The 15,980-nt window shown below is 47.5% G+C and overlaps 1 protein-coding gene across 1 annotated transcript; it reads right to left on the bottom strand.

Moving 5' to 3' along the window:
* Nucleotides 1-9,029: 9,029 nt before the first annotated feature.
* LOC135906814 (sulfotransferase ssu-1-like) lies at nt 9,030-14,353 on the bottom strand. The gene is made up of 2 exons (XM_065438411.2): nt 14,237-14,353; nt 9,030-10,147 (listed from the first exon to the last, which is right to left on the bottom strand). Exon 2 carries the CDS (start codon nt 10,124-10,126, stop codon nt 9,122-9,124), a length of 1,005 nt encoding a protein of 334 aa, XP_065294483.1. The 5' UTR covers nt 10,127-10,147; nt 14,237-14,353; the 3' UTR covers nt 9,030-9,121.
* Between the last annotated feature and the right edge of the window lie 1,627 nt (nt 14,354-15,980).

Below are 15,980 nucleotides of genomic sequence, written 5' to 3'. Positions count from 1 at the left end.
CGATGCCCTACACCCTCTACTTGGCACTCCTCTGGCCCCTTCACAACTCGGTTGCAAGAAAGCGCGGCGCCTTTACCCTGGCGCGATTCCTGGCCTTCCCTTCCTAAGTCCTACCTACCTTCCTATCCCACCACATAAAAAAAACTAGCTGAACAAGCCAAAGAAAGCCATGGACTTTAGAAAAAGAGAGCAAAGAAACAAACGTGGTCTAAAGCCATAAGACTAAGTAGGGTCATGCTGCATGCTCTACCCGCGCGCTACAGAAGAAGCAGATCTGCAATCCAGAAGCTACCACTGTGTCGAACACTTGCGAAGTCCGGAGCCTATCGCTCGACTGCTCGAAAAGTGTGATTGATACGGGGGTTGCTGAACAGGTGGCTATTGCTCTAGCACTAATTGATTCTAGAAGAGTTTTGGTGTTTAGCGACTCGCGATCTGCGATTGCAGCCTTCTCGAGAGGACTTGTTGCGGAACCGGCTAACAGACTGCTGCAGGGTAGGGATATCACTTCGCATACCGTTACTTGGTTCCCGGCGCACATGGGGACAGTGGAGGGAGCCCCGCGTAACCTCAACGAGGTGGCGCACAGGGAGGCGCGAGGATTAGTGTGCCGTGTACTCCCTGAAGGGGCTGGATCTCCCGCTCCTGAGTACAGGGACCAACTGTTAACCTACAACGAAATCACCAAGCACTATTACTTAGGGCGCAGGGCATTTCCGTTGCCACATCCTAAATTAAATAGGCCGCAGGCGGTTACATTAAGGCTTCTGCCGACACGGACGTACCCTAACCCTGTCATCATGAATAAAATTAATCCGGACTGCGGGGTTTCAGTCTGTTGTAGTAAGTGTGGGGGTTTGCTCGATTTACAACACATGCTGTGGCGCTGCTTGGCGTTGGCCGGTGATGGTTCTCGAGGTGAACAGTGGTGGCAGCGAATGCTGCACAGTGAAGTGCTGGCGGAACAACTCAGGGCTGTCCAGAGGGCCCGTGTGATAGCAGAGGGGCTCGGCCTCTCTGTACCGACGTGGGAGTGGCCCGCATCAGTCCCAGACTGATCCCTCTGGACCTAAATAAAGTTCTTCATACCATACCATACCATACTGTACGGTTGGCTGTTTTCACTTAGCAAAACTGTTTTATTTATGAATGGCAACGCTGTCCCGTAAACTGTGTAGTTGCGCAATGCATGCACCTACAGATAAGGATTTATCATCATCATCAGCCTAGTTTTTGTCTACAGCAGAACGAAGGCTTTGCCCTGCGATCTCCAAGTACACCTGTCGTGCGCAAACCGATTCCTGCTAGCGCCTGCGAATTTCTTAATTTCATCGCCCCACCTAGTCTATTGCCATCCTCGACTGCGCTTCCCTTCTCTTGGCACCGATTGTGCAACTCTCATGGTCCACCGGTTATCTAGCTTATATGAGCTGCCCAGCTCCATTTTGCTCCAGGTTGCTTCCTGATGTAAACCGCTCCCTTTCTCTCTCCTAACGTTATGCCTAGCATTCTTCGTTCCATGGCTTTTTGCACTGTGCTCTACTTGTTCTCAAGCTTGTTTGTCAGTCTCCATGTAGCTACCCCATATGTCAGCACCGGTAGAATGCGCTGATGGTAAGCTTCCGGTCAGAAGCTGACAGTGTCTGCTGTGTACGCCCCAGCCCATTTTTATTTTTCTGTATGTTTCCTTCCAATGCTCAGGGTTCCGTGTGCATAATTGACCTAGATTAACGTACACTCTCACAGACTCTAGAGGCTGACTGGCGATCCTGAACTCTTGTTTCCTTGCCCTGCTATTTATGATTATCTTTGTCTTCTGCTTATTAATTTTCAACGCCACTCTTACACTCTCTCTGTTAAGGTCCGCACTTGTTTGTCCTCACTCAGTGTTGCTGAACATGTTATATAAGGCATCGCTGGCTACTGCAGCGCCATTAGAAGGCGCATACTTGAAGCCGCGGGGAAAGAAAAAAGGAGGATGGAATAAACGGAGACGGACTGAGTAATATCTTTATTTATATCGCACTGAGTACTATGCACGATATAACATAATTGGCGAAGAGGATTTAACAATACCATGTGATACCAACTTGCCCTTCCTCTGTGCCTTCGATTGCTGCATATCATGCTTCACGATGAGTATTTCGGGCTTACAACCGCCACGCCCTGTCCTGTCGTCTCGTGGACACCCGGTAATACGATGGGAGCAATGGATTCACGCGCTGAAGAACTATATGGTGGCGTCGGGCGCCTTTGGCCTACCTGCCATTCCTCGGAAGGCGATTCTGCTGGAATGCTTGGGCTTGGAAGGACAAAGTATCTTCCAGGCTCTCATGCGGGAGGACAACCCGCGCTTTTTGGCGTCGAGCACTGCAGAAGGGACGTTGACGACTCCTGCTCCAGATGAGTTCGACCGCATTACTGCGACGCTTCATGGTCACTACAAGACCTCTGTCAATGCCACTGCAGTGCGTCACCGTTTCAGTAGACGTACAGAAGCCCCAGGAAAGACTGTGGTCGATTACGTCACTGCACCACGAGATCTCGTAGGAGCGTGCACTTTTGATGACGTGGCGCACGGCATGATAGGCAACCAGCTCATCGAAATAACTACTACCGAATACTTGCGTGAATGTCTTCCACTGCAAGAGTCCCTCTTACGCTTTCTCGGGCCCTTACCACTGCGAGACAGCATGATCAAGCGACTAGAGAAGTGAGAGAACTTGCACGGCATGAAGCACCAATGCATCACGTTAAAGTCACAAACATTTCAAGTACGAGAGACAAGCACTGTGGCCCGTGCATATGCTATGAGACGCCAACTGAACATCTGGCGAATAGCCTTCGCCGCAAAGCTAAGACACATAAGTGCCACCGATGTGAAAAGACTGGCCATTTGGAAAAGGTGTTCAAGTCCCTCCGAAAGTCGGAAAAAAAAATTCAGCATGTCACGGAAGACGACACAGGCACAGCCGACACGGACGATCACATAAGTGTTTGTCCTATCCACAGCCGAAAGAGGGGAATTTATGCAGTGTTGGAAATAAAAGGAATTTCCGCGTCGTTCCTGACTGACACTCGATCAGCAGTTTCAATCCTAGCCGAAAAACCTTACCAACGTCATTTGCAACTGTATTTCCTCTGACATCAACATCCGTCCAGTTCCTCGATTGTTCTAAGTCAGCAATTTCTAAAAAAGGATGTTTCATTACTATAGTTTCATTTCATGGCCAATGCGCTTCTGTTCTGTACGTTGTGTATGGAGGAACAACCATTCTTGGTTTAGATGGTAGCTTGTCTGTGGATATAAAGATTCAAGGGCCGCCGCTCTGGTGTCTGCTAATGACGCAAGAAACTCATGTGCTACCTGCTGAAAAATGTTCCGAGTTCGAGCACTTCTTGAAAAGCAACTAGGAACTGTCAAAGGTTTCACTCACAAAGTCTGAGTTTGCGCTTCTGTTCAACCAGTAGCCAGCAAACTGAGATGACTGCCACTCGTCATTCGTGAGCATGTCTCGGCCGAACTACAGAAATGAGAAACTCAGGACATCATTAAGCGCGTCGATTCCCCAGAGTGGGTCTCACAAATTGTCGTAGCCAGAAAAAGGGATGGCTCGATTCGCATGTGCGTGAACGTTTGAGAGCCAAACAAAGCTACAGCAGTGGAGAGTTTTCCTCTGCCATAAACTGAGGAGCTTTTGAACAGCTTGGCTATTGCATAGCGATTCTCCAAGCTAGATTTAGTTTCAGCATACCACCTGTTACCACTAAGTCATGAGAGTCGTGATCATACAACGTTTATAACGCACGACGGACTATTTCGCTTAAGAGGGTTTGCTAAGGACTGGCATGCTAAGCGGAAGGCGTGGGGCAGCTTTGCGATAGCTTTGTAGCTTATTTCGTGATGAGCCGGAGATGTGAGCCTGTTTGATTCGGCGATAGTGATGATGAACTCCTCAATTGTGAAATGCAGATCTAACGCTGGCACTGCCACCTGTGCGATGCAAGGCTGACTATCTTTGGAGGAAATCGAAGGCCTTGAACCCACTGGTAGTAGTCTGCAGTCTTCATCTGAGATTTCTTTCAGGGAATTTTGCTCATTCAGAGAATGTGCAGCAAAAGGGTGAAGCTATTGGGGTGGCGTGCGCATACCTCTAGGGACCCGCGAAATCTTGGCTACAGGTTGACACACATCCAACGTGGAAGAGAAGTCGCGCCATCTATGCCGACTACTTTTGTCCAGGCATCGCCAAATAAGATGTTCCGTCAGTCGGGAGGCACGGAGGTCTTCAAGGCATTTCTTGCGTAAAGCTTTTCTTTCAGCTCGCTTGCGTTGAGCACACAATCTTTCAAATTCCACGTCAATCTGTGGTCAGCTGACATTTTAAATGCAAATTCATGTGCATTTCCTCTGTCAATGAGCCATTGACGTTAGTAATTCCTCGTCCTGGGATGCACCACTAATTTCCCTGCCTGTAGCGTCCTTGTATTCAGAAGAATCTGTAGATTTTGTAAAGAATTTTTTTGGTGACATCTTCATACTGAGCGCTGATATAAAAATTGGGCAATGGTCACTCCCGCGTGTTTCTAAGTCGCTACACCAGGCAAACTTACGGGCAACTAAACTTTTTCCGAAGGTCACGTCAATGCTGCTAGTAGTCGTCGCTCCTCTGAGGTAGGTTATACTGCCGCTACTTAGAGGTTCCATTGAATAGTTTGAGAGAAGCTCTGCGAGCTTGGCTCCTCGTGCCCATGTGTTTGCGATGCCCCAAATTTCACTGGGAGCATTAGTCTCTACAAATAATAGGTGAAGAAGGTGTCGTTGCAATCAAGTTTTCAAGTTTCAAAGCGTCTAGTGGCCTGCCTGGCTCGAGGTATACTCCCATAAGAGTGCACTCGTGTTGGCCAATTAATGTTATGGCACGCACATATTCATTGCCACTGTGAGGCGGAATATTAACCACGTAGGCCAGAACCTCCTTGCGAAAGTCGACGAGTAATCTGCTGACTTAATCGGGTAGCTGGGAATGATGAAAATAGTAGCCTTGCCTTCTGAAACGTTCCTCGACGCGCGATTCAGGGACGATTATGAAGTGATACGCTGAAAATTTACACGCTGAAATACGCTGAAAATCTGAAAGTTTTGAGCGAAAACCACGAAGGTTCCACTAAAATATGGTGTGTGCGCGAAAAATGTCGTGGAAGGTCACTTCAGGTGAGGCTGTCGTTGCAGAAGCCATGATTATTACTGTGAGGCACTACGCCCCTGTGGAGCATAAGAATCCGACTTCAATGGCTCCATTGTAAGGACGGCTTCTAGCTCTCGTAGACATTTTGACGAGGGGTTGGCGCGCTCAACAGCATTAAGGGTTGTAAACAACATCGGAATTAGTAAGCGTGTAATGCTTAATGTTCGGTGCTTCCGTGTTGCTGCCTTTCGCAGGTCATCCTGTCGTGTTGTGGTGCTTGAGGCTGATGGCTGCAGTGGTCATTTGGTGGGTCTTGTGCGACAGGTTGCGGCAGCTTTGAAGAAGGCGATGAGGCCGCGGGCTTCCCACGTTTCTTTTGTACCGCATCAGCGTATGTATTGCCTCAATTCCTTTAGCTTTGTCGTGATTATTCCTGGGAGTGGTTTGTAGTATTCGTAAAAACCGCTTCCGGGTTAGGCGGTGGTTCATGACGCTTGGTTGGTTTCCCTTGTACATGGAATAGGTTCAATTGAATTGTTTGAGAGAAGCTCTGCGAGCTTGGCTCCTCGTGCACATGTGTTTGCTAGATTTGCTCTAGCAGCATTATTTTTAACGGACGCCTCCTTCCTGTAATCACGCCTTGGTCGCATAGATAGTCTTGTAGGTCTTGATTTGAGTAGCTGAGAGGCACATCATGTATTTTGCCGTAGCTGGCCGTGTATGAATATGGGACACGGTCTTCTACAGCCACGCCAGTTAGTTCAGTTAACGTGAGCAAACATTTGGTGGCGGGTTGTGTTGACACTGTAACCATCAGGCTGTCGTCCTTGTTTAGGCAATGACTGAGAACTTTCTCTTGAGCCGATGTTACAACCGCCGATGGCACAATATTTGGGTTAACATTCCATAGGCTTTCTCTTTCGTGGGTAGGCCTGAAGATAACAGGGACACCAGCACCATTTTTTTCTTGTAGCATTGACCCGGAAGGATGCCTGGTCCATATCCTCTGCCTTTTCGCCCGAAGGCTCTTGCTTGCACGACACTGGTCTGTAGCTGCTACTGCAGCGGCTGCAGGTCTAGTAGTTGTCACCTCTGCCATGGAAGCAGAGTGGAGTGCACCTGGCGTTGATGTTCCGTGTCGTAGAGGATACGGCGCCGAGCGTCTAGAGGGTCGCTTGATGTGCTTCTCCGGGTGAACGGGGACCTCCAGGTCGTCCCAAGGCAAGTACAGAGCACACAAAAAGTTTTAAACGTTATCAGATGGAGAGAAAAACGGAAAATTAGAGGTTGGTCTCAGATAGTCAATGCTCTAAGACATCTAAGACGACTGGACGCGCCATCCCCACTATCGTGGCGAAAATTCATGGATGTGGACACTGTCTAAGCAATATGGCGGCGCCCGTGAAAAGAAGTGTTTGCAAAGCGAATAGTTTGTTGCGTGCCTTACGGTCGTGCAAGGAGCGCGGCGCTATCCCGCGTTTTCAAAAGTCGTGAGAATGCGTGTGCTGGCTTTAATATCCCACAAAAGAGACACACAATTCAATTAGATTTTAAGATAGTGGCCATTCGCGAACATGATTTGTTAGAAACACATTTTCTTCAAGTAATATCTGATGGGTAGGTAGCAAAACTGTGCACTCTGTAGCAAGAAGTTGGTGCACATTAGTAACATCAACGTAATAAAAGCCTGTACTCCATTATGCCTTTAGAAGGCTACGTGCGAAGATAATTTATCTATTTAGAAATAACGCTTCGTTTCCGTTCTCCGACCCAAGTCTTTCCAGTTTTCTATCAGGATAAAGTATATAAGCGCATGAGCAAATAATGAAACTTGGAAGCTGTTATAGCATCCCTAAACCTGAAATAGTATGATCACTTAGATATCCTCATGTGAACTGAATGCGAAAGCACTTTGACTTTCGTATTATTTGGTTACGTTCATGATACGTGGCGTCATACATTGTCACGTGTCCTTCACAACACTACCTTATTCCACTTTAATTGAGTTTGATATAATTTGTGCCAAGCTTAATCCAGTTTAAAGGGGCCGTGACGCCAAACTTTAGAGCTTCAGTTACGAATGTTTGGCAAATGCTATACATCGCAACGGAAGTTGGCGAAAGTTGAGCGCATTCGGTGCAGTAAACAATTTGCATTTGAATTATTTAATGTCGCGTCAAACCGTAAAGCAGTCTGGCGACACTGAGTGGTGATGAAATAAATAGGCACCCCCGGAAACGCACCTCTCGGGTAACAGAAGCCGGTCTCTTAGGCCATGCTTCTGTCCACTGCACACACCGGAAATGATTGATTGCAGGAGCTGGAAATAAGCTATGCCCGCCATGCGCCGTTTCATCTATGCATTTTTGTATCGGCGCATCTGCGTGGTTTACAATTGCTTTTTATCGCGCAACTCAAGGAACTATGTGCGGAGCAAGACGTCCGACGTGGTCTCGAACTGTTTCAAAGCAGAGGACAGAGAAGTTACGCATTAGGTTCCTGACGTCACGCAGCATTGCAAAATTGGTGGTTGGTGTCGGTGGGAGGTGTTGAGAGGCACCGATTTCAAATTGAAATTTCGGCTTAAAATAGGCGCTGAGAGCCCATGTTTTGCGTGTATAACGACATTCACATTTCGACATATTGACTTTAGTCAAAATTTACCCACCTTGCTCTAGTTTGTGCCAAACATAATCCACTTTAATCTACCTTGCTCTAATCTTTACCAGCCTTAATCCATCTTTCTCTAATTTGCACCAACCTTAGCCCACAATCATACACTTTATTCCACATTACTCGACCGTGCTTTATATTTGTACCAAGCACAATCCCCCCTAATAAAAGACACTTCCTTTCCCCTTTCCGGCACAAGTCTTTCCAGTTTTCTATGAGTATAAACTATATAAGCGCATGAGCAAATAATGAAACTTGGAAGCCGTTATTGCATCCCTAAACCTTAAATATTTATGAACTGAATGCGAAAGCATTTTGACTTCCCCATTATTTGGTTACATTCATAATACGTGACGCCACACATTGTCAGGTGTCGATCACGTCTCGCTCTAATTTGCTCTCACCTTAATCTCCTTTAATCCACTTTCATTCACTTCGCCTTAATTCAAATGACTGCGCCTTAAGTCATCGTCCTTTCATTTACGTCACCTAAATGCGACCTGACGTGTGCAGTGACACACGCACTATGCACACCTTTATTCGGCGAGAACCGTGGTGACGCCGTGACGTCGGGGTGAGCCTGCTCGTTTTACATACGGGAGACCTGGGCTGCATTCCCACCAAGACACAACCGTACCCAGTTTTTTTTGAAACCATTAATTTACATTGTTTGCAGGAACCTCCCGGTGAAATGTGACGTCAGTCCGAGCATTTTCTCATGTGTCTTACTCTGGGCCGTCGGCACTTTTTGCTATTATCATTTGATCACGACAGATTTTCAATCTCTTGGCACAGGTAATGTTCTCGCTGTGATAAAGCTGTGTTTAGTGTACCTGCAAAATGTCATGTCATGCGGCACACGTTACTTTATCAGTGCCGCATCTGCATTCGGCAGAGGCGACGTGCATTGAATAACGCGTGTGAAGATCTCAGGTGGCTGAGTTGCCATTGAAACACCCGTATGTCGAAAACAAGTATCAAAATAGGAACAGCTCCATGTAGTGGCGAGCTCGGCTGGTGTGCACGCATGGAATGGGACTACGCAGAAAAGCGTATCCGGTCAGAGTTAGTACAGCCGGAGTACTGTCCACATTTTCTGCCATGACGTTGACATTAGGGATTTAGCACGTCATAAAATCAGCTCCTTAGAAAATCAATGTTTCTTCTTTACTTGAACACATAACACGTCGTTTCATACATATTTTATTGCCAGAGATACCTGAATTACCTGCAGATTCATACAACTGCTTCATGAGCCTCTATTCTACGCAGTTCATCCCCGAGTTATATCCCGTTATGGGGATGGCACTGCCGTACAATGGAATATCTACGTCCCTCCACAGATTCATGAAGTCAGACTTCACAGTGGCTTCCGCGATTCTCTGATTCATCCGTTGAACCTGTTCAGGCGAGAAGTGATTCCGCCAGTCTCCTACTTGGCCGTTGCGAACAAAACTGCCGGTCATGGGTTTCTTCGTAAACTCCATCAGGTTTTTAAGTCCTTTCAGTAGCTCAGGTCTAAGAGTCTTCATCTGCGGTGAGTTGCTGTATTCTCGTCTAGAAGCCCGTTGGCTACCGCTAATGTTTTGCTTCATGTACTCGACGCTACACTTCTCCAGAATTTTCCGAAGCAGCTCGGGGTATTCTTTAAGCCTCGTCTCTCTTTCTTCGCCGATGAAGGCGGCAATTCGAAGGACGTGCCGGGTGGTGTCAGCTTTAAGCTCCTCATATGTCAGAAATAGAACATTAGGGTCCCTCCGATGATTGTACCAGGAGAGCACGTTGTCAAAGTAGTCTCCGAATTCGACCCGCCCATCCAGGAATAGTTCAAAGAACTCTTCGAAAGTGCCTTCGCTAAAGTTATACGGCGGGTTGTTCCGGGTGTGGTAGTAAAGCGACACGCAGCAGTCATAGGGGTTCCTCGTGATGCAGATGTACTTTGCGTCTCGAGAATAAGGGATCATGTGGAAAGGTAGGTGAGTCTTCAAGGCGCGAGGTTGGGGAGCATACACAGCGGCTTCGGCTCCCTGCATCTCTAGGAAGGGCATTCGCAGTACCTTGTCTAACGGGTCCTCAGGTTCTTCGGCGTCCATTAAGATGTTGTAGACTATGTGTTCCATCCAGGTGGTACCACATTTCGGGTAGCCGACGATGATTAGGTCACCAGGTGGCGGCTTGTACGCCACCGCCGAGAGAACTGCGTCGTCGGGAAAGTGTTTCCCCAGGTAGAGTCCGTTGATCATCCGGAAAACCTCCGCCGACATATTTCTCAAGCCGATGGTACTCTGAAAAAAAAAAAAACGTATTTTCTGAGGTTGGAATACACTGGATAATTGCACAAGCGACTAAAGAGCATTTACGGCTACACTCTCACACCTTCTGGAATACTTAGAAGTAGACGATTTACGAGGTAATAGAAGTCGGTCACGTGCGTTCTGCTCAAAGTCATAGTTATTGGCACCGACGATAGAAGACATGCACTAGCATTATACAGAAACACCGCTCCAGCCACGTGGCATCCGCTGTCTACCACACATCCATGCCATCCGGTCGCCACACATGCCATCCACTCATCTGGTATGCCCAATCGGGATAATAAGATTGCGAACCACGGAACGTGAACTGCAGGCCAGGGCAAGTGCCCACTGGAAGTGCCCTTAAAATCTGCCAAGGCCAAAAGAAACGTCAAACATATTGGGCGTAATCATAAGGACGTAGGGACGCCCTGGCCACGACTCAGGGGTAGTGGGACTCATCGTCTCAATGTGACATTTTACCGCGTTCAAGAACCCTAGAGTCAAGGATGCGCATGCTGGTTGTGTGCGTGCCCATGGACGAGTAGTTCCACTGCCACGCAAGAAGCTCCTCTTCGGGCCTTGTGTACAAGGACTTCACTCAAATGGACAAGATGAACCTACGGGGATAACAGAACGTGTTTCACCCATGCACCTCCTGGCTAGTACAAATGTCTTCTAAAATAGAACACTCCTATTGCATTCTCCTGCTACTTTCCATGTAAACTTGATTCTTGATAAATAAGAAGCACTTTTCGCTTGACACCGATTCCACAACTCTATACACATACTTCAGACGATCACTACTGCGTGATCGCGCCTAAGTGATCACTACTAAAATGATCACTACTAAGGGGCGCCGTTCCTTGTACGGCAGTATTAGACGCGAAGGTCACGTTAGGCAAGATATAACCCGGCGGGCTTCATGGGCGGTGACTTTCGCCGCTGACATTGGCGGCACCCTTCAATGTACTGTTTGACGCTTGCCGAAAGTCTGGCCCTGTAATACATCTCGAGTTCTCTGGCAAGCGTTTGTGAGGAGCTTAAGTGGCCAAATGTGGGTTCGTCATGGCAAGCGAACACAATGTCTTCCCGCAAGACTTGGAATCACCAGGAGGTTGGCTCGGTCATTTGAACGGGCGTTCTTCTTGTAAAGCACGTTGTCTCACAGACAGAAGGACGTCAGTACGCGACATAGACGGCGTGGAATGGCTGTTGGCTGGCACTCCAAGTGGTCGATGATAGGCCGAATTTCTGCGTTATCACGCTGCCGTCTTATTAAGTCCGATGCAATATTGGCGCCCAGGAAGCGATCATCGTCTCCTGGCTCTCGACTGATAGATTCGACGGGTGCACGCGACAGCGTGCACCCGCCGGACTTGTAAACGATAGTGACGTCAAATTCCTGTAGCCGCAAGCCTCATCTTGCCAGTCGTCCTGAGGGATCGCGTATGTTTGGAAACCGACACAGGGCATGGTGGTCAGTCACCACTTTGAAAGGACGGCTGTGGAGATAAGGGTGAAACTTTGTGATCGCCCACAACCGCGAGACACTCTTTTTCTGTGGTAGAGTAGTTCGCCTCGGCACGGGAGAGCGAGCGGCTAGCATAAGCTATTACTCTTTCATTGCCGTCTTGACGCTGGACGAGCACTGCGCCGAGTCCAATGTTACTGGAGCAAGTATGCACCACGGTGTCAGCGTCGTCATCAAAACGTGCCAGGCTGGTGATGGCTGCATACGTTGTTGTAGTTGAGTGAAATCCGCCTGTTGCTCATTTGTCCAGGCAAATGGCGTGTCATCCCTTGTAAGGCGAGTCAGGGCTTTCGTTATTTTTGATAAATTTTCCATGAAACGGCGATAATACGCACAGCAACCTAGGAAACGCCGCACGGCCTTCTTGTCGGCAGGGAGAGGAAAAGCGGTCACCCTGGCACGCTTGTCGGGATCGGCTCGGACTCCTCCAGCGCTTACGACTTGTCCGAGAAACTTGAGCACTTCATAGCCCAAGTGGCACTTTTCTGGCTTAAGCGTGAGATCAGCCAATCAGACCGCTCTTAGGACATCCCGCAGACGATGATGTTGCTCAAATGTTTCAGAAAAGACAACTACGTCATCGAGATACACGAGGCAAGTCTGCCACTTCAGTCCAGGGAGGACAGTATCCATCATTTGTTTGAACGTAGCTGGAGCTGAACACAAGCCGAAAGGGAGCACTGGAAATTCATAGAGGCCGGCGGGAGTCGCAAAGGCAGTTTTCTTGGGGTCTCTTTAACCTACCTTGATCTGCCAGTATCCGCTTTTGAAGTCGAGTGACGAAAAATACAGGGCGTGCCGCAGTTTAACGAATCGCCGATTCGTGGCAGTGGGTACACGTGCTTTTTAGCTACGTTGTTGAGCTTCCGGTAGTCGATGCAGGAGCGCCGTGTTCCGTCTTTCGTTTTGAGAAGAACGACCAGAGACGACCATGAGGTCTTGGAAGGATCGATAATGCTGTCTTCACGCATCTCTTTTACTTGCGTACGAATCGCTTCGCGTTCTTTCACGGACACGTGGTAGGGCTGCTGGCATATCGCGCGTGCTGTCGTCGCATGTGATGATCCTGTGCCTCGCTATTAGGTCTGGCGAACCTTAGATGAACTTGCGAAACGTGCCCTGAATTCAAGCAAGAGTTTGCGCAGTGCTACCTGCTCGTCTTGCGATAGGTCTGAATTAATGTCGATGTTACCCAGTTACCATCCCCACTGCTTCAGAGGCAAAACAGTCAGCCACGTTCTCGGTTTTGCGGGCAAACGCAATCGAAGTACTGCGGAAAAGGTGTCGATGCTCGTTACTGAGGTTTGTGGCATGAAACTGAGAATGACCATCACTAAGCTGGAGCACGCTTTTAGCCGCACGAACACAGAGTCGTCAAATTACTAGCGTTCAAAGGGTGACGAATGAGAAGTATAAGCTTTCGGTGGCTATCGAGCTTGTTCTTTCCATCAACAATTGTGTTTTTTTTCTTCGCTTTCCGTGCGTCCAGGCGCGTTGTATCGTGCAGGTGCGTCGTGTTTGGCTGCAAGGGCATGGTTGATTTAGAGCCCGTCTTGCTTAGTTCAATACTGTCGTCTAATTCTATCATGCAGCTCTCGTATTAAATTATTACTAACGAGCGCGGTTCCTTATTTTATTGTAGGGTCAAATGAAACGGTCTTTACTACAATAAGGAACAAAAGTAGAGCTATCTACCGCTGATCAGTACGGATCTATAGCGCGAGTTCGGGGGAACCCGCAAAGCCTCGGCTTAGGACTGGTGATGACTTCAGCAGTCAAGAGGCACGAGCGAAGCTCGTGCTCTTGTCCTTATTACACATGTAAGAATGCTTCTGGCATTCACCATTTGCTGTGGTCATGGTTCTATAAAGAAGAAATTAGGATGCGAGTTTACTACCTATATTTATTTCTTCTAGTCTCTTTTACCACGCAGATTACACCATTACCAAGACGCTGAGATAGCGGAAAACCAGCTATTGGACATGGCGCAAAACGAATTTAGTATGGCAAAATGCCATATCACAAACAGTGCATCACGTGTGAGCTAAGGACAATATAGAAACATTTGTATAAAATGTTGCGCCGAAAGTCACAGAAAGTGACAAAACGTCGTGAGACAATGCTAAAAAAAAATAGTACTGTTTAAGCAACGAGTTGTATGATTAAAGAGGAAAATCAATTTGCTATTCGTCAAGAATTTTCACCGATTCCTATCTTAGCGTTCTAAGCCTTGAGATTACAGGTGCTTCACCAAAATACACGTTTTAGGCGCCACACAAGCTGGGCAGAAAGCTCCTGTGGAGTTTTACGTCTTTCATTCAAGACAGAGTATAACAGCTGAGAAGGCAGAGGCAGTGTCTTATTCTTAGTTTTCAAAACAAGTTCAATTGATTGCCTTAAAAATTCGCTTGCCAACCAACATTTAATTTGTGTACGTGTAGGAAAGCGCACACTATACGTGTCTCAACGCAATTCCTGTAAAACTTATCATGCGGAACCAACCTACATACATCCTACATCCTGCGGAAACAATCTGTATACTTTACCTTATTCGTTCGATCCCGTTGTCTCCGCTGCAGCAAAACGGTCTATGACAGGCATGCAGTCAGCTCGAGCGCGTCGAGGTTACTAGTGGCGTATTCTATCCACGGAATCGAGCCGACACTTATTTAGCGTCATTTAACGTCAGGTGAGTGCACAGGTGCTCAGACTACCTACCATCCCTACCATCTGTGGCCGGGCTTGGCGACAGGCTTGCCGATGCGGGTATTCGTTAGCATGCGTAAATGGTGCGTTATTACAGTCTTAACAGCTGTGAGGATGAGTGAGCGAAACGTGTTCATGGGAGAATTCTCGCATTGTGCCCATCCATTTACGACACTCAAACAGATTTTATAGAATATAATCTTGACTTCTTTTTTCACAGCATAGCCAATCTGACTCCGCTATACGAGAAAAGGCGATAATCACTTTAGCATTCGCTAAAGAGGATGAACGTGAAAACCGGCGGGCTCAGGAGGCATTCAGTGAGTTACTTTGGTATTCTCAGCCGAATGCGCTGTTACTTCGTATTACCTGTCTTCTCTTCAGTTGTTTTTCTCTCTACTTGTTCTCTTTTTTTCTTCTGCCTAGACATCGCCAGTAGTTCTGCATGGTTAATGGCACGTTAGAACAGTCGTGACAAACCTACGAAGTCCATTTATACAAATACGCAGGTTCGTTGAATGAGAGAGAGAGAGTCAACTTTAGTGAGCACCAGCAGTTCAGTCGGTTGGGCCTAGGCCTCCCACGATGGGACGTCGAGGTCCTGCCTCTTCGCCTCTTCGTAGGCCTGCTGGGTCGACTAGAGTTGGTCGTCGAGATGGGAGCTGCGCAGGGCGGCGGGCCATCTCAACGAGAGGGTGAATTAAAAAAATTTTTTTTTTACCTGAATTGATGTTGGTATCAACCTAGACTTGCATAAATAGTGTCTTCTACTTTTTTGTAGCCCAGGCAGAATGAGAGGGACACGCAAAGGCAAATTAAACAAATGCACAGCGCTAGCCTTTGAGCAACAGTTTTATTTCCAGTTCTGGCAGGCGTACTTATGCTCCTCAAAACGTCATAAGAGGCGTGTACATTGATCGGCAGTTACAAGCAGAACAGCCAGCTATGGCTATGCGCTGCTAAGCACGAAGTCGCGGCATCAAATTCTGGCCGCGGCGGCCTCATTCAGCTCGTGTCTGGTGCTTTGGGGGCCCGTTAGAGATCCCTTTGGGCTCAAAATTAATCCGTAGTCCCCAAATACGCTATATGCCTCTTAATGAAATCGTTGTTTTCGCACATAAGCCCCAGAATTCAATTCAATTCAACAAAACTGTGAAAACTACAAGCAGGCACATTTGTAGCCACACTTATTATTCACAAGTGTGTCTGTTCAACACGAGCAGGGACAGGGGGTATGTTTTATTGATAAAGAAATTGATCGCTTGCTGGTGCATGCGCTTGAACTTCAGTGCCATAACACCAGATTAATTTCGCATTTTTCGACCAATGAATCATCAAAGGCTTTCACCTTAATACACGAAAATGTGAGGCATCCTTGTGGCGTCATCTAATTGCACTATCCAGGTAAGTCACCATGGCAGCTGAGAAAGAAGTACACGAAACAGGAGGAACACAAAAAATGATTGCTATGGTCTACATAAACAAGATTAGCGTGATTGGTATGGGAAAGGAGCGGCGAAAGCTGATCGAAAGTTAAAATTAAATTATGGGGCTTTACTTGCCAAAACCACTTCCTGATTATCA

The sequence above is a fragment of the Dermacentor albipictus genome, chromosome 7 (assembly GCF_038994185.2).
Source record: "Dermacentor albipictus isolate Rhodes 1998 colony chromosome 7, USDA_Dalb.pri_finalv2, whole genome shotgun sequence".
Lineage (NCBI taxonomy): Eukaryota > Metazoa > Arthropoda > Arachnida > Ixodida > Ixodidae > Dermacentor > Dermacentor albipictus.
This window is presented reverse-complemented; position numbering and strand designations above follow the sequence as displayed.